This window comes from Cygnus atratus, chromosome 14 (assembly GCF_013377495.2).
Source record: "Cygnus atratus isolate AKBS03 ecotype Queensland, Australia chromosome 14, CAtr_DNAZoo_HiC_assembly, whole genome shotgun sequence".
Taxonomy (NCBI): domain Eukaryota; kingdom Metazoa; phylum Chordata; class Aves; order Anseriformes; family Anatidae; genus Cygnus; species Cygnus atratus.
This window is the reverse complement of record NC_066375.1, coordinates 15,961,816-15,984,576: the sequence shown is the minus strand read 5'-3', so window position 1 is coordinate 15,984,576 and position 22,761 is coordinate 15,961,816. Positions and strand designations below refer to the sequence as shown.

Below are 22,761 nucleotides of genomic sequence, written 5' to 3'. Positions count from 1 at the left end.
GGAAATGTTGTAAATCAACATTTTTACCTCTGTAGCTCTTATTAGTTCTTTGTATGGTTGGAACATTTAAAAATTGGGAAATCGAATGATATTAGTAATGAGGCTTGTGTAAAGGATGCAGAATGGATATCTAGTTCTTTAGGATTAGATATGTTTACAAAATATGTTTTATGTAGTGAAATATACATCTTCTATTCTGCATCTGCCAAAACGACTCAGCATGCGCAAATACTCATAATGTATTGTTTATTTATTTTAATTTATTTTACATGTGTTCTCTATGTGGTAGAATGTTGCTTCTGTGTTCTAGACACTTTTTTCATCCTTTACATTTCAAGTACACACTTGAACTCCATAAATAATAAAATGTGAGATGCATTTGTTTTAATATTTAAATATCCTTTTGTTGTTGTTGTTACTTCTAAATTATACTTTACTGTCATGAAGATTCAGGATTCCTGCAAGCCAGAAGGGGTATGAGAAGCATAGAGTGCGTGTTATCAAAGCTTTTTCCATTCCATACTATCCCAGAATACTTCTTGTAAACTTCATTTTAATTCAGCACTTTCATTTGATTTTTCTTTGGGATAACTGAGGTGTTTGGACTCTGTAGTCTGAAACCATGCAGTATGAGACCATTTATTGGAATCCATGCAAAGAAGACTTTAGGAAAATCAGCTGCAAAATATAATGCATCTGTCTATAAAGTTCTTTTTGTCCTGAAGGGATTCCAAAGTTCTGTACCAAGATAAGGGATAGATGCTTGTAGAGCTAACTAATCTGTTATGTACTAATGGAGGAAAATACGTATTTACGTTAAGGCTCATATTCATTCTTCTGAGACAATCTGCACACTTATACAGGAACTGTATTTGCATACCTGAAAGTTAATTGCTAAATTATAAATTCTATACAGACATCAATATCTGATGAACAGCAAGTAATTATATCGTAATAATGCCTGAGAAAACTGGTATACGCTGCCCTAAGAATCATGAATTACAAAGCTCTACAATTGAAAAGTTCATCGATAATTCAGGCTGGTAGGGGTTTGAGGTGGTTGTCTAGTCCAACCTCTTCCTCAGATGGGGTTGTGAGGACTAGTTATGATGTCAGACATCACTCGGCCAATGTTTTTAAGGCAGATATCCTACAGCCCCCTTTACTGTGCATTAGGTGGGCTGTTACTCACCACTCAGCAACATAGCTAAGCATCTGCAGCATACTGAGCAACACAAGTAGTATCCAATATCTGCTTTTCCTCAGTACAGTGCCTTTCTTGTGTCTGCACGTGCATGTGCACACATCCCATTCCCTCACACTGAATTCAAGTACTATTAGAAATACCCATGTAACCTCCTATTAAATAGTACTGGGATGAGGGAAACGGTTCTGTTTGGTCACTGGAAATGCTGTCTTGGCTCGCTAGTGCACTTTGGTTCACTTCTAATCCTCTGCTGAGTAAAATAGCAAAGCTATTTTAGGAGTTTACTAGAACTCCTTTAATATACAGAAATTGAGTGTGTATTTGGGGCAGAAAGTGGATCTGTGATTTTTTTTTATATGTAAATTCTTATTTATAGAGTGAAAGAATTTATTTCATAGTTTTGAGTTGGCAGCTTAAGATCTCCAGCTCCTACAAAGATAAGATTAGCTTTTGTCAGCTTAGCAGGGCTCTCAACCCTGGTTTCTATCCCTGTACCTTAGGCATCTTAAATATCCTGAGCCTAGCAGATAAGAAGTAAGGCCTTGAACATGATTTTGAATTTCTTTAGGGAAGCCATTGATGAGAGAATTAAAATAATATTTGATACACCTGTTCTTGTGAAGAAGTGCTTCAGTATTTGCTTAGCTGAATTTGGTGTAAGCCCCTATATATTGTGTTGCTGTAGTCAAGGTGAATATGAGGGAGGTCAAATTATCATCCTGGTATGAAATGGAGTGGTACAGTCCCTCAGAAGTGATTGATAGCACATCCGCTATGTGCCCTGTGTGGGGAATTTCTGAAGTAAGTCAAAGTATTCTGAAGTTAATGACTGAACTGAGAACTGTGAGTGTCTTCCCTGAGAATCCCAAAGTGCATTAGGTCTAGAATACTAGGTTAGTTTTAGTAGGTCTTTGTAAAAATGTTTGGAAATGGAAAATCTGATACCAGTGGTATTTGGCTAGAATGGATACATCCAAGTTTGCTGCCTTGTTGAATGTTTAGGCTAATGCCAGGCTGATGGAAGGAAATCCCAGCGTCTAAGTGGTTTGTTGAAGCACTGGTTATCATCGCAGAAAGGTCTGTAAAACCACCACCAGCAGTTTATAATCTAAGGTATTACAACCACCTGGTGTTTTCACCATGCTTGGTAGTCAGTTAACGCACAGAAACCAGAAAAAAATATATATATATTGTCTGAAGAACAACCAATATGGTAATTTAAGTATTACATAAAGGGTCCAGGTACAGCACATTGCTATGAACCTTGAGGCTGTACATTAGCTGACTGAAATCCACATAATTCTGTTGAATTTGGCAGAGTTTTGCCAACATGAAACAATTATGTCCTGGCCCTCAGCTTATATGATGGCGAAGGATGAAGGGTGAACCCTGTCAATGAAGAAGGATTCAGTCCCAAGAAATCTAGCCACTTCAGATTTAATGGCTAGTTTTGTCACATTACAGTCTCACAGCTTTTCTCAGGTAGATAAACTTTGCAATAGTTGCACTATTCCCTGCATTTAACATTGCTAATGCTAAAGCCTGCCTAGTAGCAGCTTTCATGTTCCTCCCAGCTTACCTATCGGTGGGTTTGTTCTCAGTGATTCTCTCTGAGCATTTCTTCTGAAGACACTGGAGTCTGAAATCTTGCGTTATTACCATTTTGTGTGAGGCCCATGTTGTTTGCAAATGCTAGAAATACTTTTATTGTTACTGAAACTGACTTAGAGACCTAGAATCAGCTGTAAATGTGTGAGCGCAGCAGAGGAGAGTATTTTGTGCTTAATTACAAACAGTCTGGAGTTTTAGGACTACATAAGGCCTAAAGAATCCCTATATGTGGTTACTGGTAATGTATCTTAACAGAAATTGTCTGATTTAACCTAGGTTGGCACTTGAATTCCCTGCCTCTGCACTGAGATTTTGTTGCAACAGAAGAACAATGTTGCTTAAAATATTTTCTGAGCAGTAAAGCACTGTGATTGTGAGTCTCCTTTAGGAGAAATGCTGGATGGCATTTGTGTCTGGAGACAAGCTAACCAATGACAGTGCAATCTCCCCTGCTGACCCATCAAGGCACTCGTAGAGAAAAATTGGATCTGCATCACTGGAGGGTTTTCAATCAAATGAGAGAGCTGGGAGTACAGAGCTTTGGTAGTAACAAGCAATCCTGCCCTTTTCAGGGCTGATCTTGCACTTTTTTATATCAGCAGTGTCTTAGATTTTAAATATTTTAAATAAGGGCCTACCTTTGTAGCCTCCCGATGTCTACCGGGATTTTAGAAGTTCCTGTCTGAGCAGGTAAAGGGTAGGGCTTACCTCTAGTTTTCTACAGGCTGCATTCACAACTTCATTAAATCATGTTCAAATTTGGATAAGCCTGGCACTGTGCCATCCCCACTGGAAAGCTCAGTCTGGCTGGGAGTACAGAATGGAGTAACAGCATCCTTTGTTGTTGTCTGGGCTTTGTATGAAAACTGCATAAAGGAAAGTGAAACTGGAAAATCCCTGAGAACCACGACTTGCTTTTCTTCAGGGTTCAAACCCTAAAGATACCTCAGTAAGATGAGTATGATTCTGAGTTCATATGTTGTTTTAGCTGTTAAAAATAGCAAAATTATAGATTTCTGTTGTTTCCTGCCTGAAGCAAGTAAAAAACAGGTCATTCATGTTGAATTTTATAAATTTCAGTTAGCCAAATGAAACAGACCTTTTGAAATGTAATACCTGGCATTTGGTGGCACAGTATCAAAGATCCTTTTGCTAAGTACAGTTATCACTTAAGAATCACGTTGCATTTTCTTCTCTTTATTTGTTCCTATGGCACAGAGAGGACAGTGCAGGTAAAGACAATATAACTGTAACACAACTTTGTGTGTCAGTGTGTATGTTGTTTTCAAAGCTTTGTAGTTAATAAGTATGTATAAAAGCATACCAACACTTTACCAAAACATTTTTCATAGAAGTTTGATTACATGCTCTGTACAAATACATTGTTGCGACATATTTCAAAAAAAAATTTAAAAAATCTTAAATATTAAGCAATTGAGATGTATAAAAACTGTACAAATACATGGCAACCACATATTTCTAATAAAAAGCAAATTACAGTGTGTGTGAGGACGCTGAGTAGCAATTACTATGTGAATCCTAACTTTTATGAATGAATGACTCAAAATCCTTGCCATAGTACTGAGATTAATGTAGGGATTTTAACTATTACATTTTAATTAGGTTATCTGCTCTTTTAAATATGAGGTCAATGTTTTGCTTGTTACTCTTCAATTGACTGAATTTACACATCCCGTCTGTTAGGTCATTTTATCATTACGTTGCCCATATATAGATGTTAGTTTAGCAATAAACCTAACTTGAGAAGGCTTCTTTCTCTAGAAATGATACTACATTTTACAAAGAGTGATACCAAACCCTTGTACCCCATATCAGAAACGTTAATGCAATAAAAAATTATGGATATGGTACTTGTTTTATGAATACAATTTCATCCAGTGTTATATTCCAAATGGATTTTGTTACAGGAAGATTAATTCGAAAGACCCAGTTATCTTAAGTACAAATTTTACTGCATTTTTATGTATCTTTTTTTTTTGGATATATGAATATGAGCTGAATGTGAATCTTGTTTGAAAAGAGTACATTGTATAATTAGAATATGCTGCTAGTGTCATGTTTTAGCTCTTGTTCAAAATCATGCAAATAATATTCTCAGGCGATGACAAATCCATGCAGCTCTTCTGTAGCTTTTCGGCTGCAGCAGTGTCCTTCTGCGCACCATGTGTTTTGTTCAACTACCTTGCTTGTGTCGGTTCACATTTGAAATAATTTTCACGTGATCATCTGTTAAGTAACCGTAAGCAGAGTTAGTTTCTGAGACAAATATGATGCATCTTCTGTGTTACAGGTATTAGTTAGCAGGCCATGCAGACAGCACGCTGTTGTCTCACTGCACTGGTGCCATCCGCCCTTTTTTGTCTCTTCAGAAAGATGCAAGTAACTTCACTTTAGACGTGCTTTTTAGTATCGGTGGTTCCCCTTTGTGAGAAGTTTACTTCTCTTCTTCTAAAATCATACATCTTTTTTTTTTTTTTCACGTTTTCTTGTTTTGTTTGGAAACCTAGATGTTCTCCCAGTCCCTGTCTTTAAATGTGAAAGAAGTTGCATAGGTATATGGTAAATAGATGCAATTTAGAGGGAAATTCTGTTATGGTATACATATCCCAGGCAACTGAAGGAACCTTTCTTAACATCATAATTGCCTGCACTGTAAGTATTAGTGTGGAAGAAATCGAGATTGAGGATTCTTGAAACTTACTTGTTGACCTCTGCATTTTTTTTCAGTTTCTTCAATAAATAAAATTGTAGCTAGCGTATTCTTCGTTAGTTTTAACTCATCTGAGCAGTTAAATCAGACTTTTTATTACCCGTAAAAGACTGGATTAGTTCTGGGTTACAGTTAGAGCACTCAGTTTGTCAGTCTCTGCAGCTGTCCTGCTTTGAAGACAGAGCTAGTACTTCTGTAGGTTCCTTAGCCTGTACTGCCCAAATTCACTCAGAGGAGCCTCACGTCTCACTCAACCAATAATATATTGCATTGGCAAGTGTTTAGGGTTTGAGTTTATTTTTGTTTAAATATAATGATGTAGAAAATAACTTGTTTGTTCCTACCATAATGCTGCGTGTCATTTTTTCCCCCTTTCTTTGGCTTGAACTAAGCCCTGTAGGCTTTGGAATTGAAGGATTAAAAATAACAATAGCAAATAAAAAGCTGGGTTTTTTTTCCCTCGATATTGCTAGATACCTCATTCTATGTACCTCATTTATTATTTGCTAGATAGCCATAGGCATAGGAGCAACTCACAGAAGGAATGAACAGAAAAATATGAAAACAGTGATTATCCTCTAAAGTACAAATTAAACAGGCTTATTAGCATTACTGCTTTTATGTAGTTTCTCTATGTTCCATAGGTACGATCATATCTGAGACTACTTTCATTTACTACAGATCTGTATTTAACAGCTGTAATGAGGAAGAGGAGGATTTAAATTTCTCATGTTCCCCTTGAAACTGATGTTGTGCATCGTGTGTACACTGTGCTGTACACCATAGTCTTTACTGCAGGGCATCTCCACCCACAGGATACCTGCTCCATCATCCATTCAAGTCAGTGGAAAGGCTACATTGACTACCACTGGACTTTGGATCAGGATGTGGAAAATGGATTTAGACAAGCGAGATATATTTCAGACTAATGGCTGTACTGTATGTATACTAAATGGGAAAAAGTATAGGGAATCCATTCGATCCACTTAAGTTGTTGTTTGGGGGAGGCAGCCATGGCTGATAGCTTTAGATCAGAAGGACTCAGAAGATGCAGCCTCTTGATTTACATTTAATTTTCCATGTACAGACTGAGTTGTGACTAAAATCATTGTCCTCTTCTATAACTGGTTATTAGATACACTTGGAGAAGAGAATTGTTAACCTCTTTCCTCTCTCTCTCCCGTTCCCCTTTCTCCTATCCATGCTGCCCTTCTTTTCCTTCTTTTCAAGTGATTGGCCCCACTGTGAGTTCTGATGATTATAAAGAGAATTAAGATTTAGACCGAAAACACAAATTAATTGGACAGCATGCCTTTGTACTTTGATTTGCTTAAAATGTTTGTTTTGGAGTTTTTAAGTAGTTTATGCAAAAGAAAACCTATATGTGCCTGAGTAGCTGTGTATGTGTGTAATTGTGTACCAGGAGTTTATTAGTATCAGCGGAATGAAAAGGAACTCTCTGTGGAATTTATCGAAAACTGGATTAAAATTTTTCATGTACTGTCTAGAAACCAGAAATTAATTTGCCGAGTTCAAAAATGAATTAATCACCTTACCATTTAGTCCCTGGATAGTTTCATTGTAGATAAAACTACGAGTACTTTCTCATAAATATACCCAGCACTATCACTTTCTTACAAACAACCACTGTCCACATTGATTTTGTTTACTATTCATAATGATTCTGCTGAGTTTCTTGTTAAATTCAGCTTTTCATAAATCTCATATAAATCTTGAAAATATGAAACTATGGCAATAGATAGAGCTTACATAGGCCTGCTGGAAGCAGTAGACTTAAATTTTGCTCACAATGAACTTGGTAACAGCAATGTTTGTTATTTTCTAGGCTCACTATATTTTTCTCACTCTTCAGTTGTTGATATGAAAAACAGTAACACTTTAATTTCTATTTTTATAGCACCTTCTAGGCCCCATCATGGACTGTGGCTATGTGGAGCTCTACAAACAGATAACAATCTAGTGTTTTAAGTACGCTTGGGCTTTGGAATCGCAAAGGCTTTCAGATGGGAGCTTGCTTTTCCTGTTACCTCTAACCAGAGGTCTTGAACTTTTTTGACCCTTTTCTGTAGTGAATATTAATACTAAGAAATTAGATGAATGAAATAACTGTGTGTATATATATATAGTTGGCTGCACAGTTTGAAGTTCAGAAAACAGAAACAAAAAGTCCTTTTCATGTTGAGATGTTCTCATTTCTCATAGGGTTTTGTGTAATAGTGTCATCTTCTGCTACTACATTATTTACTTAGCATCCATGGTAGATCCTCTTCCTGTTAGTAACAGACACATTCAAGAGACGCAAATCTAATTTATTCCTATGACAAAAAAATCAACTATTTTCTGGCAAAGAATCACTTCTTTTTTTCCCCTCAGGCTACAGTCCTCTCATGTTGTTATCATTACCGAGTATTTGTTTGTGCTACGTATCAACAAAAGTTCCTTCCATTGTAATGTGCTGTCATCATATATGCATTGTAATGGATAACCCGTGGAATTATAAGTGAAGGGTTTTAACTTGTTGGAAAACGGTGTATGTAGCGGACAAGGGTCCCTGAGTACTGGCATATATTTGCTGAATCTTTGCTTATGAAATTTTATAGTTTCAAAGTTGTCTTTGAGCCCTTGTGATTCATGAGTCAGCATCCTTGTGCTACTTACCGTCATAGATGCGGTATATTAACTTCCAAAGAAATGGGGTTTTTTTGAACTATAATCAAGTTAAGAATATAACAACCTCTTCAACCGAAGAGAAGCACTGGGAAATCCATTAATGAGTTTGTTGTGTTATTCCATTTTAGTAGGCTAGTTGGGCAGGAAAAAAAATAAAAAAACCAAAGGTAGTAAATTCAGGCATTGAACACTAGCCCTGGTGTTCTGAATCTGTAAGATTATGGAGATTGTTTTGTGCAGTGAGGATGCTAAAAATGATCTCATATGTAAAAAAAAAAAAAAAACAAAACACCTGTTTACATCATTCTCTATTAGATCCAGAGATATAATGCCTTTAATTTTTCCTTTTCCTTACCCACTTGACCATGAATGCTGGGCATTTTGTGTCCATGGCGTGGACAGGAATGGATTTTAGTGTTTTGATTCTGAAATCCTCTCTTACTCTGATACTCCCTCACAATGCTAGTCACATATTCCTGACAGTACGTTGGAAAAAGAACTGAATTTTATCTTGCCATTTTAATTCCAAATGCGTATGTTTGTGTATGTACGCTGACCAGTCCCACGGGCTGGTGGGGACTGAACGGGAAGGGAGAGTGCGTTAGTGCTTCGCCTCCAGCCGCAGCAGCCTGTGCAGAGACACTGCTAGGAAAGCGAGACACTTGAACTGCTGTTGCCCGTACAGTGCCTGTGCCGTGAATAAATAGGCTGTCAATCTAGCACTTTAAACAAGCACTTTCTTCTTTTTTAAGCTAGCATTTTGACATTTTCCATTAAGCACACTGTAATAGAAAAGATGAGTAGAATTTTTCTACACACTAGGAATAGCAACCTGTCTGCTTAGCATGGAGGACCCCTTTCTGTGCTGTGACCGGGAGTGTTATACCGGGGTGAATTGCTTCTCAAGGTTAGATTTCGATAGTGCTTCCCTCTGTGACTGCCTTACTCTCTCTTTGCCTGCCTTACTCTGTGAGTAAATTCATAAGACAAGTGGGAGGTAAGACACTGCTCAGTGTGAATGAAAGCAGGCTTTAACAAAGCACTTAGTGTTAACATACACTTAGTGCATCACGTGTTTCCAGCAAAGGTCGTGTACCCAGTAGTGAGCACCAAGCGTTTGTTGAGGCTCCCAAGGCTCTTGGTTAGGTGCTTTGTTAGCTTGTCTGCTGTCAAAATGCACTGCAGTGCACAAAGGCCTGTTAGCCACATGCAATGCCGTGTGTGCTGAGGGTACTCGTCTGTACTAACTGCTGTGCACATGGGCATGGAGGAGGTTCTACACAGAGACATTCAGACTTCAAATGGAAGCGTACTGCCTAAATATAAACTTTTAAAAAAATAGTATTTGTTTAGTAGATTATAATGGAAATCTGTTGTCTATTTAGTTGACAGGTCATTAGGACAAATTTGGGTCTAATGGATCATAATACGTAAATATTTGCTTGAAAACAAGCATATACAGACATGCACAGCACATGTATACAAACACACCTCAATTGTTTTCCCTTACTGTTTTATACAAAATACTTCAATTGTTCCCTCTTACTTAAAGCTGTTTTTAAAGTCAACACATCCATTAACTTAATAATTTTGTAAGGAAGAAATTATTGTCAGAATACTTGGATTGTACTGTAGTTTGCTGCTGCCTTTTTTTTTCTCCTTCCTTCTGATATTTACGTTACTGAAACACAAAGTCTGTCTTTGGAAGCCAGTTAAATAAACGACAGAGGTAGCATAGTGTTTCCTAGCAACACCATGTCTATACCAGTGATGCTTGCTTCCCTCTTTAAGCTAAAAGCAAAGTCATGTCCATTAATCCCCAGCTGAACATAAACTTCTCAGAGATTTTGCTAGTTCCCTACTGTTCATGTTTTCATCTTGCTCATATGATGCAAAGTAAACTGCTTCTGTGATTTAATTCTCTTCAGTGCTCCGGTATAAAGCCAACCTTGTGTGTATATTCACAATTACTGTTTGTTTTTCATTTAAAAGGAAAAATTTGTCCTACAGTATGATGCCTCCCCTCAGACATTATCATTTTGGTCATTCAAACAACCTAACAAACCAAAGAGATAAAATAAATGACTTGAAAAAATATTTCCTGTGTTGCAAAATAAGTACATTTTTTATAGCTAAGATGTGTAATGCCAAAATAGCCTTTCTTTTAAGTGAAAGGGGCACTGGGTTTTTTAATACACAATAGCAGCACTGAAAACTTCTAGGACTTGTTCCTGTCTGCTGATAGCTTTCTCTGTAAAATGAACTAAATGGCCTTGGCCCTGCTCAGAGAGGTCTCATGTCTTACTTGGCAGAGATTGGGAGATGGAGCTGCTGTGCCAGTGCTACAAGTACTACAAACTCAGGCACCTGGTAGGACAATGTGCAGAGATTTGGTTGCTGTTGCCTATGGAGAACCTTTTCTGTGTGACAGCTGAGGTCTCAGTCTGACACCTTCCACCAGCCCAGCATTCTTTTTTTTTTTTTTTTTTTTGGAAAAAAAAAAAAGTAAAGGAAACTTTCAGAATTATACTGAAAAGTCCATGTGGCCATGGACTATTTAATCCTATTAATGTTTAATTATTCACTATGAATTTATCAGGTGGTAAGCCAGCTAGGTAAAGTAAGAGTGAATATTTACCTCTTGTGATACCAGTTGTGAATAGCAGGGATACGAGGCAGCTCGCTTTCCCACAAGGGAGCCTCCTGTGGCACTGTGGAAACCAGTACGGGGTCAGAGGGACTTCTCTCTAACATCACCTGGTTATGGCCAAGGCTGCTAGGAGGAGCAGGAAGAGACCAAACTCAAAGCTTTGGCTTTCTGAACAGGTTTATGGAAATGCTCTCACAGGCAGCCGAAATCAGTGATTTCTGGAAGGCTGCTCAACCTTTCAGCACCAGGTGTGTTAGTTTGACACTTGCTCCTATTCCTGGTCACCTGCAGAGGCCAAGGGGCACAGAGGTGACTTCCTGTCATCTTGGTCTTTCTCCAGTACTGCACATCTGCAGCTGTGCTGCTCAGACAAAGAGAACATATTTATTTGCTTTCTGGATATTTCCCACTGCTGCCTTCCTTGCTCATACCTGATGAAAAGATTATCCACACTCTGGTAGGGTGCCCATTAGTTCCTCGGTGCTTTTAAAATACCTGGGGAAGGGAATGGAGTACTTAATTAATAGGCACAGCTTGAGGTCATGGAGGCAAATGCAAAGGATTAATCCAGCCAGTTGGTGACACCTGAGAGGGCTGCACAGGTCCCTTCACATCTCGATGCTGGCCGTGACCCATTGCTGGTAGTAGAGGGGAGAATGGGAAAGCATGAAGCCTTGTGAGCTCTTTTGGATGACGTTTTCTGCCCAAGACCAATAGCATGAGATTAATGATTCCATGTTCTGTGGTGGTAGTGTAGATACCTGACAGGATTAGACTGTGTCTCCAAACCAGATGAAAGAGCTTGAGTGGTTGGGTTCCAACCTATGACAACAGTATGGCAACAGAGCCTTGTTGTCCTTATGAAAAGGACATATAATAAATTTTTTATAAAAAGAGGTCCGTTGCAGGACTCCCAAATCTTCTTTCACATCTATAGACAAATGAGAGATGCTTGCATGGATTGGATGTGGTTGGAAGGTTACCAAGGCTTCATGTACCTTACAGGGTGGAATTGGGTTTTCTTGCTCTTTATTCATAGTGAATATTCAGGAAGACACAGTAGCACCTCCTGAGACTCGTTCAGTTGTAGGAAAAATAAAAAGCAGTCAAGTTGTTCTCTTGCCTATGGACGTTCTGCTAGTGCATATAAGCACCTTAGCAAGTGAATATTTTTGTTTCCAGTTCAGTTCTTGCTATACAGTAACTCACATCACATCCATAGTCAATTCAAAACATGCATTTTTGTGGGCTACCTCTTGTGGATATGCTATCTTTCCGAAAGTGTGAAAGGTTACATCATGAACTTAGTGTTAAATAAGAAGGGCTTTTAAAGTGACTGTTAAAGAAAGAAAATATTTTCAGAACAATTTCCTTAAACTTTGTGTTAGAGAAGCTCTGGAGTATTATTCAGTGCGTGATATAAAAGGCACGCTGAACGTTGACGGGCTTGTATAAGACGACTTTCTCCCTCATGTATGGATACAAACACATAGTGGGAAAAACGTGACCTTGTCAGCAGACGATTATTTTTATCTACTGCCTTTAACTGAAGATCTGAACGTTTACAGGGTTCTTAAAACATTTATTGTGGCTGATGGTAGGCCTCAGCTTCTCTTTAGGCTTGAGTTGAGTCCCCACTTCCCTGGGGTTCCTCCTTCTCCACACACACTAGGGTTGTGGCTCCGGGGCTGGCAGAGTGTTTGCCCCACCAGCAAGAGCCAGGCTTTTTGTTTGCACAGTAATATTGTCAGAAGTGTGAGTGTTAGTGGGAATAAGCATGTCTTGTACTTACCTTCCTCGTTTCTTCAACCAGATGGCTGCCCCGATCTGTGCAATGGCAATGGGAGATGCACGCTCGGCCAGAACAGCTGGCAGTGTGTCTGCCAGACCGGCTGGAGAGGGCCTGGATGCAACGTTGCCATGGAAACTTCCTGTGCTGATAACAAGGATAACGAGGGAGGTGAGTGAAAGTCTTCCAATTCCCAGTCTCTAAAGAGCAGAGGGTTGTCCATGCTTTCTTCCTGAGTCATTTCACTTCACAAGGAGTATGGCTGTTGTTATCGCTGAGCGTTGTTGTTCCATTTCTTTTGAAACAAATGAGATTGGGAGTGCTGGGGCCTTATGGAGAGACGTGGTGACCCACAGCGCCTGTGTGTGAAGCTTGCAGGCAGACTTATGCCCAGCCTGTATTCCCCAGGAGCCCATGGCATTTCATGGGTGCTGGGTACAGCCTGCAGATGAGAACTTTTCCTGTAGGCTCTGGACGCGTGAAGTGAAAGGTAAATGACTGTGCCTGTGTGCACAAGCATAGCAGCTGATTTAGCAGGATATTTAGCAACATTTTTTCAGCTCCGTGCTCGAGGCCAGGGTCATGCTCTCATGTGCACAACCTGTGTAAGTCATTGTAGCTTGCTGTTGTATTTCACAGTTCGTACGCCAGACTTGAAAGGGCTGAGTGAGTTGTGCTGAACAGTCATATATGGTAAGGTTCTGAGATCCCCCTTCAATTTTCTTTCTCCTTCATCAGGCACACACCTATTAAATATAGGATTTGTTCTGTGTTTACCTTTAAAGATGACTTTAGTTTTTCTTTTTGTAGAGCCTTCCATGGTGTATTAAGTTATACTGGCCTGAAAGCAGTTCTGAGAAGTTGTGCCATCTGTATAGGATTGCTTGGTAAACTATCCCTTTCATCTGAAGTAGCTCTTTTATAGCTATCATTATAATGTCTCTAGTAAGTCACCTAGATTCTTTTTCATCAGCTTCTGCTCATTATTAAAAATCAAACACTAGACACAGCTTTTTGCCTTGAGGCTCCTTCACTTTTCTTTGGCCAATAACTAAAGAGTACATCAGTTGTTTGCTGATTGTTTTACTTGTGATATTCCGTAAACTGCAGAGAAACAGAGAACTTTGGCTTATTGGAATGATTCTTCTAGGATAAAATTGTCATTAAGATGAGTAATTTTATATAAAATTTCAGGGTGGGGAAGTTGTTTTTGATTACATGATTTAACCACATCTGAGTATCATCTGCTAGGTCTAATCTGTAAATTCTCTGTTAGTTCCTTGGCTTCACATGATCACTGCAAACAGAAATATTTAGAAAGAACTAGGGCTGATTCAGTTTCAGAGAACTGGAGTTTACTTTATAGGTGTCACTGAAGCTGTTTCTGCCCTGTAAGGAGCAGAATCCAACTGCCAAGTCACATCATTTAGAGTGCGTTTTTTTGTTTTTTTTTTACACTTTGGTCATTTAACTAAACAACAAAACCCACTAAACTTGTGTTAGTCTGCAGTGTAAGAAACTAAAAGCTGAATTGCTTAGGCTTGCAGTTTTACTAGCTTTGAAGATTATAAAGGAAAATTTGAAAATGGGTGTGTATCATCAGATACACAAAACAAGGAGTGAATTTGGAAAACATTATTAGAAATACTGAAATCAGGTGTCTAAGAAAGAACAAAAACACTTACACACAGAGACCAGCTTGTTTACTTACTTATCCAAGACAATATTGTTCACCCGTGAAACAGAAAGGCACTCCGGGGAAAAAAAAATGATTTGACTAGTGAGGCTATTCAGCTGTTCCTCCCAGTTTAAAAGTGCAGTATTCTAAAACTTCCCTAATGGAAGGCAAATCAAAGGATATATAATATACATAGGCCATATAACTGACACATTATATTAATCAGTGCAGCTATAGCAGATGAATGGTTTCTAGTTCACCGTAGTCATACCTGAAATAAAACTGTTTGGTCTAGCTAGAAAATTTAAGGGGAGAACTTAAGAGTTCTCAGCACTTGCAGGCTGAAGTCAGATTTTTGTAGAGGCTGGATAGACTACTGCTCACTGCTTCCTGTGGGAGTGTGCGTAGTTTGAAAATCCACTCCTGTTCCAAGGTGCAAACAATCTGAAAAGTCCAACTGACCCCCCCAACACGTTTTCACATGGGGATTTTATGATAAAGCCAGAAATGAAACCTTTATCTCCTGACCCTTAGCTTAGTACTTTAATCCAAAGATCATTATTGGTCTCTAATAGTATCATCCTTATTAAATTTCTGTAGAGTTTTTCTGTAAGGGAGCTTAGGATATGTTCAACAGCTGTTCAGTTAGCTGTTTCTCCACACACCTGCAAGGTATTTGTAAGGAAAGCGAACAGATAAGCCCTTTGATTCAATCACACTGTGTTGTACACGCAGTGCAGGTGGTACAAACTGAGCTGCGCTGCAGCTGGGTTGCACTACAGTACTCATTTGTCTCTCAGATGCCTTTGTGATTTTTGCTGTTTCAGTTTGATTATATTTGGGGTTTTGGATTTCTTTAAGACGGCATGGAGTCCACTCCAATATTCCCTGTAAGGACAGTCATTGTCACTCCTATCAGTTTGTCAAATTGTCAGTCTCAGGTAAGAGCTGCAACAAAACTCAAGACTGGCTGTAACTTTAATCCCTTAATACTTAGTATCTCAAAGCCTTTGCGTTAAGCTGCACTACTCTTCAGCTGTCTGGTTCACTACACATCTGGCCAGGAACACACCCAGTGACCTGTGTTTAATTAATGTTTATTAATGCTAACGCAGGGAAGACCACAGGAGTGTGCAGGAATGCAGAGGGAGGAAGGAATGTGCTGTGTGCTTTAAGATGCACCTTTATGTAATTATGACTGTGTCTGAAAAGGAAGAGATAAGATTGTTTAATCATGAGATGAAGCTGCTAGCTGTACAATGGGAATCAATTTGAAAGATTCAGCTAGTTTGCAGAACCCCCAGTTTCACATGAAAATGCAAGTTTATTGGAAGTTAGAGAAATCACCTCTCCTCCCACTAACTCTTTTCACTTGAAACTCAACAGTTTCTTTACAGCCAAGTGTTGAACTCATTTGCTGCTCTGTTAACATCATTGCTCTGTTAACATAAGCAAACAGTTCTGGAGTAGTACTGAACACACAAACTACTCTTCCAAAAGAAAGTACTCTAATTTTTTTTTTTGTCTAAATGAGGACCTTATCTGCAGAGGTAAACACCCTTCCTTTTCCATCCATCTATTTATATTAAAATGTAGTCACTTCAGCATGTCACTGGAATGCAACAATAATTTTCTGTCTACTATTCTTCCCCATGTGTCAACAGATTTAACATATTTTGGTGTTTTTTCTCTGTTCAGCCATTCTTATTGTGATTGTTATCTTACAATCAGATTCAAAGGCCTTGGGCTAAGTCTTCATTTCATGGATGTCAAGATGAGCATTGCCACTGACTCCAAAGGGATTCAGATTTGTCCTGTTTTGTCTTATTGTCTGCCACAACGTGAATCACATACCATAGTTCAGAAAGAGAAAAATGAAAGATAATGCTTAATATTTTCTTTCAATTTTAGATTAATGCCCCTTAGTTGGTTTATTCCTAGAAGTGGCAGATGTGTCCCTGTCTTGTTGAGACTTACAAATCTTCATTTTATATGAGATGTCAGTGTGTATTACTCACATAAATAAAACAGGATTCCAGAGGAGAGTATTTGGAGATGTTTTCTCCTCTTAGAGCTGTTCAAGTAGAGCTGTGCATGATCCAAGCTAGCTCTGGAAAAATTTACCTTTATTTGTCCTTATCAGCACATCGGGTCTAGATAAGTGCTTAATTGGGTCTTCATTATGAACCTATATAGGGTCACTGTGATGTATAGGCTACTTCGCTGAAAAAGATTTGAAGGCATTTCTTTGTTTTTAAGGAGCAAGCCTAACCAAAAGGTAAGGGTTTTTGGTTGTTTCTGTTTTAGCATTGACTCACTTTTAATATCTTTTTTAATAGGAAATTGCTTCTATTTTTTCAAAATGTGTTTGAGTAATGTAATTTACTCACTGTGGCCACTTCTAAATCTAATCCCTTTTCTTAATCAGTCCCTCAGTAGTGTAATAGTTATTAAGCATCTTTTGGAGGGATTAGAAATGGCTTTTTCTGAAGACCTGTAATTGTGATTACAATGTATAATCACCCCCAATAGACATGTATAGCCCACTTAATTCACTGTAGACTTATTTTAGGAAATTAAGAGATTAAAAATGGTATTTTGAGGAATGGGAGAAAGTACATTACTTGTTAAGTATGTATTTCTTTTAACTTACTGCATAAGGAAATCTCTGTAGGAGGGTATTTATACCATCTTTTTACAATAACTGCTTTATAATAATTTGGTTGTTCCTAAATTACATAATGGTTTTGCCTCTTGGAACACACTTATTAAATTGTTTATATTTAACTAGATTTTGCCTTAGACCTTTAAGTGCGCCCAAGTAAAAAGGACAATGTAATGTAAACATATTTGTTTCCTAAAGGACAGTTTTACTAGATGATGGATGCAGTTCCTGCGAAGACCTCATGTTTGAAGAGCCCTTTGTCTTGAGCTCGATGGGATAACCCCAAAGAGGTGTTTGAGAAAGAGCTCTGCAGAAGCAGCCTTATCAGGAGTCCTATATCACCCACTTGAGTTGCACTTTCTAGGCTTTTCTTTTCCTGCTAACACTTCACCTATCTTTTTCATTCTTTCAGAATTATTCTCCTCGTGTTTATATATATATATATATTTTTTTTTTTAATTATTTTTTTTTATATTGAGAACTCATTTAAGTGATGCAATCTCAGGGAAGGAAAAGCAGAAGACAACCAAAACTTTGCTAACCTGGTTTGTTTCTGATTTGACCATGATGGAGAGAACAGGTACATGAACATCAGAAAAATAAAAATAAAAAGCTTAAATACTACTATTGCTTGTATCACTTCACAGCTCATGATTCTCCCCAAAATGTAATCATCTGTTCTACAGTTGAGTTGGGAAGGAAGGGAAACAGCCATAACAATATAGAATGCTAAGTTAAATAGAATGAGAAATTGCTTGTTTGTTTTGTTTTGTTTTTGTTGGGTGTTTTTGTATGCGAAGTGAGACGTTCTATTTAAAATACATTTTAACTTATTTCTACTTGGCTTTGTAAAGAGAGTTGTGCATATCTCAGAAGACAAATTTTGCCCTTCAGTTCATTACTATATAGCTGTAACAACTCCAAGAAATGCAGTTGGCTGTAATTCTGTTTGGCACAATACATTAAAGATAATGGGTGAGAGAAAGCCAGCTATCTGCTACAGTATGAATTCTCTTCAATTCAAGAGCAAAATACATATCTAGTGAAGTTCACTGTTAGGACAGTGCACTTGACTGATTGAAAGGCTGTTTATTTAAGTTGTCTTAGAAAACTCATCTCTGAAATTAGACAGAAAGAAAATAGAAAGAAAAGAGAAGTGTCTTCCTGCAATAAACATTTAGAAAAAAATTGCTTTTAGAGAATTACAAATCCTGTGACTTGATACTGCATCAGGCTCGTGACATTTAAGATAATACAAGTATTTCACAGCACAAAAGCAAATCATGTAATTTAGCTTGCCTCAACAAGCATTGCCTCAGCAGGGGTCTCTAAATCAGCACAGACAAAAGATTTTATGAAGTTCTCAATATAAATACCCAGAATACTCTTGGCGCAGAAAGTACCTTCCCAGAGCCTGTACAATAGTCACTTTTAGAACATTAAATGTAATGAGTAGTTGAAATCTGTCGTGGATGGGGGCCAGAGTGAGTCGTGTAGGCTCAAATATAAAATCTGTATTGAAACTAGACATTATATAAGTTTGACGAGAGCTAATGAGTGTACTTGTATGTGGTTTTGTTAAAACTTCATGTCCGCCTCTAATCGTCTTTACACACATTAGCCAGCTTATCCTCACAATGTCCCCCATGGGTTACGTTACTACAGTAACATGCTCTTATAACCCATGAAGAAGGGAAAGCAAGAAATTCAGTGACTGCAAATCCCATGGTTTAAAAAGCCACCAGTGGCTCCATAGGCATGGTATCTACGTGCCCACTGAACTGAATGAATTTTTCCAAATATTGTTTTTATCTTGGAGCCCTTTCAGTCATCTCTGCTGGTGATATGTGGTTTGGAGTTGGAGCATCAATAGTCTGCCGGCATTCCCAGGGTCTGAGGGGTGACCAAGCACCCAGCGTATAGCTGTGGCTACGTTTCCTTGACTGCAAGGGCTCTGGGCAGCACAGGGGTCCTGAGTGGGCACGGAAAGTGGAGCTGTTGCTCTGCCAATGTCATATTCCAGGGCACTTAAAAACCTCATTAGGGAGTTAGTTGGTGTTCAGAGGCATGCACAGCTTACAGAAGCCCAGGTTTGTTCTACCTTACCACAATTTTGGATTTACAATCCAGTTTATAATGAATATCCTGACAATTTACACAGAGCCTTTCCAGTTAGGCTAAGCCATTTGAGGAGTAGGGCTGGAACAGGATTAGAAGCATTTCCTTTCTTGTTAGCACCAGGAACTTCTGAGGAGTTATTTTGAGTGATGTATGCCAATATAACAGCAATTAGATCAAGATATCAAAGTGGAAATTTGGGTTAAATATTAGATAAACTTCCTCGCAATAAGATGTATTGGGCAGTGGAATAGTCTGTCTGTGGAAACAGTTCTGCATGCAGCTTTAGAGCTCGATTAAAATATTTCTGTATTGGCAGAGAGAAGACATACTCTTTTGATAATCTGATAGAACATCTCTAATTCTTTCACCTTGGGTATATTAATACTACACATAATTAAAATCGGATCATGATAAATTAACTAATTTGCCCTTAGAGTGATCAAAGGCCCTTTCGCCCTCAGGGCTTATAGGAGCTGCTGCTCCCCGCTTCCCCCCACCTCCATTTTAATCATCAATCTGAAATGTTTATTGGAAAAAGAAAATTTTCCAGGAATTAGAGTCTGAAAGTTGCTGGCTCCTGAAGCTAGTGAAGTGTAAGGATGCCCTCTACTGAGCACGTACTCATAAGTTTTATTGTGGAAGCAGAATTGTCCTCTGCTGTGTAAAGAAAGCATTCTGTCAAGCAGCTGGATGTCAGGTCAGAGGTGGCTCATTCCAACGTGCATCATGCATTGAACCTGGAGTACAACCTGTATTTGGTGAAGAGTGGAGACTAAAAATAATTTACTTGTAGGAGTTCGAAAACAAAACAAACAAAAAGCCAGTAACTCAATGTCAATTTTCCAAAGAAAGGTATAGCACGATTTCGGAATCCAAGCACCTGAACATGATCAGGAAAATGGATGATGAGAGCTCCTAGATGCATTAGCAATAATATATATCTCACTGTTTCTGCGGTGTGTTTTTTAGACCTTGTAATGGTGTTCAAAATCCGTCTTAAAATATAGGCGTGCACAAGTAGATTATTTTTCTTACATGTGATACTTTTAAAATTTTGCTTTTTGCCTTGGGTTAAGTTTATGTAACAGTTCACAGAAGGTCAAGAAAGGTGCATCTCTGTTAGCAGATGTGAAGTCTTCAGGAGGAATCCCACACTAACCTTGTTTCTGAAAAGATTTGGGAATAACTGAGAACAGCAATGGAGAGCTCATCTTGTACTACCAGTTTAAATTAAATCCTAGTTTCCCATTTCCTTCTTCTCAGTTAAAGCCAAGTCAGGACTTCTTTTGGTCTCAAATTGTTGGAGGACGTTTAGCACCATCTTAACTCCCTCTGCACTGCCTTTCCTGTAGCATACAGAGTCTCAGAGTGCTGCTAACTTCAAACTCAAATGTGTATGCTCTGAAAAGCAAAAATATCTTGATGAGGCCGATGGTGAAGTTTTTGTGATTGAATTAACTGTATAAATAATTCAGCGTGCCTGAGGAAATCTGGAAGATGACAACCTCTGAAATATATATTAAAAACAAAGTCCTGAATTCCAATTAAAATTCATGCTTATGGCAGTTTTCTCTAACGGAAGGTACATTTTTTTCTAGCCATTGTTTTAATCAACTGAGTCTAATGCAACTAAGTGTTTGTGCAAGTTTGCTAAATTTCATATTTAATGGTACAATATGGCTGAAGAAATGGGCTGACAGGAACCTCACGCAGTTCAACAGAAGTGCAAAGTCCTGCACCTGGGGAGGAACAAGCCCATGCATCAGTACCTGCTGGGGGTCACCCAGTTGGAAAGCAACTTTGCAGAAAATGACTTGGGGTGCTGGTGGACACCAGGCTGAACGTGAGCCAGCACTGTGCCCGTGCAACAATGAAGGCCAGTGGTATCCTGGGCTGCAGCAGGAGGAAACCACGCATGTTTTCTGTGACTGTATAACAAAGGCATTACTGAAGGTTTTTCAGGGTAAGAAGAAGATTACTCTCTCTGAGACTCTTCATGAGAAAGCTTGTTGCAATGCATTTAAAAAGCGATAATGTTCAAAACAAGTAAATCATGAGTATATTTATGTTATTGTATATGCTTGTCTTTCCTAAATATTCCTCTAAGCATATGAAAGTGTGCAAGTATGAGTTCCCATAATTGCATAAAAACCTTCCTACATGAAATGACTTATACGCAGGTTTCTCCCCGATACTGAATGGAAATGTTTCTAGCCTCCCGGGTCCTTAGCTGGCAGTTCAGAGCAGTTTGATTGCCTGCTTGATTGTTTGTGAGATAACAGTAAGATTGGCAGTGACAGGGTAATTTACTGAAGATTGCAATGTCAGACTATATCCAAGGGGGCTTGGTAGCATAAAGATGTGATTCTCGTGACTGACAGGACACTGAGAGATTGATATGCCAATTGAAAGTTCACGGTGTCGTCAGAAGTGTTTGGTCACAGCAGCCCATAATCTGCTGCATGATGAGGTCATTACAGCCATAACATATGCTCACCTATAATAACAGGTATAGTAAAAATATGAGGCAGCTGTAACAGCTAAATGTAAATTTGTCAAAGGGAGTAATTTATATCCTGTGTTTTGCTCCTGCTGTTACTAATATGTTGATAGGAGTCTCTTGACTGACAGTTGTCTGAATAAAAGAACTGAGTGGACTAAACAGTGGGCAGCTTTAAGTTCAGAGTTGTAGAGGTATCGCAGACCAAGAAAAGAGCAGAATGCTGAGAAAAAGTTCTCAGCACTTGATGGGAAAACTGGCTTGAGTTATAATCTGAAGCTGATGGTGTCTTTATGATGATTATATAAAATAGGTGGAAAATGTACTGTAGCCAAAAACAAAAAACAAAAAACAAAACCTCTGTGTTGGAAAGGATTTCAAGATGAATGGAGCTCTTAATGTGAATAGGCGACTGACCTTAAAGAAATGTATAGCTCTCACAACAAGGTTGTTTGTCTAACTTAAATGTCCATAGTGAGCTGAATGAAACATCCTCAGTATAGCATGGCAATTTAGTTCTTAAATCAGAAACAGTCATTTCAGACATACACAATCCATTGGAAATTCAGGTTAATTGTAAAATGAGAAAGCTTCATGTAGAGTGGTTTGCTGTTTTGTTTTGTTTTCCTTCCAATTATCACTCTGTAACATAGTGCCAGTCTGTTGTGTACTTGAAAAACTTGAAAATAGATGAGTTGTAATCTCAATCTAATGTACTTCTGTCAACTAACCTACAGGAATGTTCTTTCTCATGTATGGTGTCCAGTATGTGCCTAGGTCATACCTGTATTCAGTAAATCAGACTTGCGTGCCTTGGAGAGTCTCTGAAAGTTTACAGACTAAGAAGAGATTGCAGATTGGATGCCTCCTTTTTGTGATTTCTTGATAGTGGATGAATGAATGTTTCTAAATTCTTAGAGATTATAATATTTTAAAGTAAATGGTTATTAATTTCTAAATTAGAGTAGAATTCCGTAAAGAGAATGTCGTTAAGTTGAATGATGATACCAAAGGAAAAGGTGGTGCTAGATATTGTCTTCATATGTGTTAAAAGTAGTTTTGATTCATCTAGCTATGCAGATTGGTCTCCCCATTGAAGATTCCATTTTAATTTCTTA

General features: G+C 38.3%; 1 protein-coding gene across 1 annotated transcript in view; it reads left to right on the top strand.

Moving 5' to 3' along the window:
- TENM2 (teneurin transmembrane protein 2) overlaps positions 1 to 22,761 on the top strand; it is a 511,804-nt gene that overhangs the window by 447,242 nt on the left and 41,801 nt on the right. Inside the window, 1 exon segment of the mRNA XM_050713566.1 lies at positions 12,704 to 12,850. Coding sequence (XP_050569523.1) covers positions 12,704 to 12,850 — 147 coding nt within the window.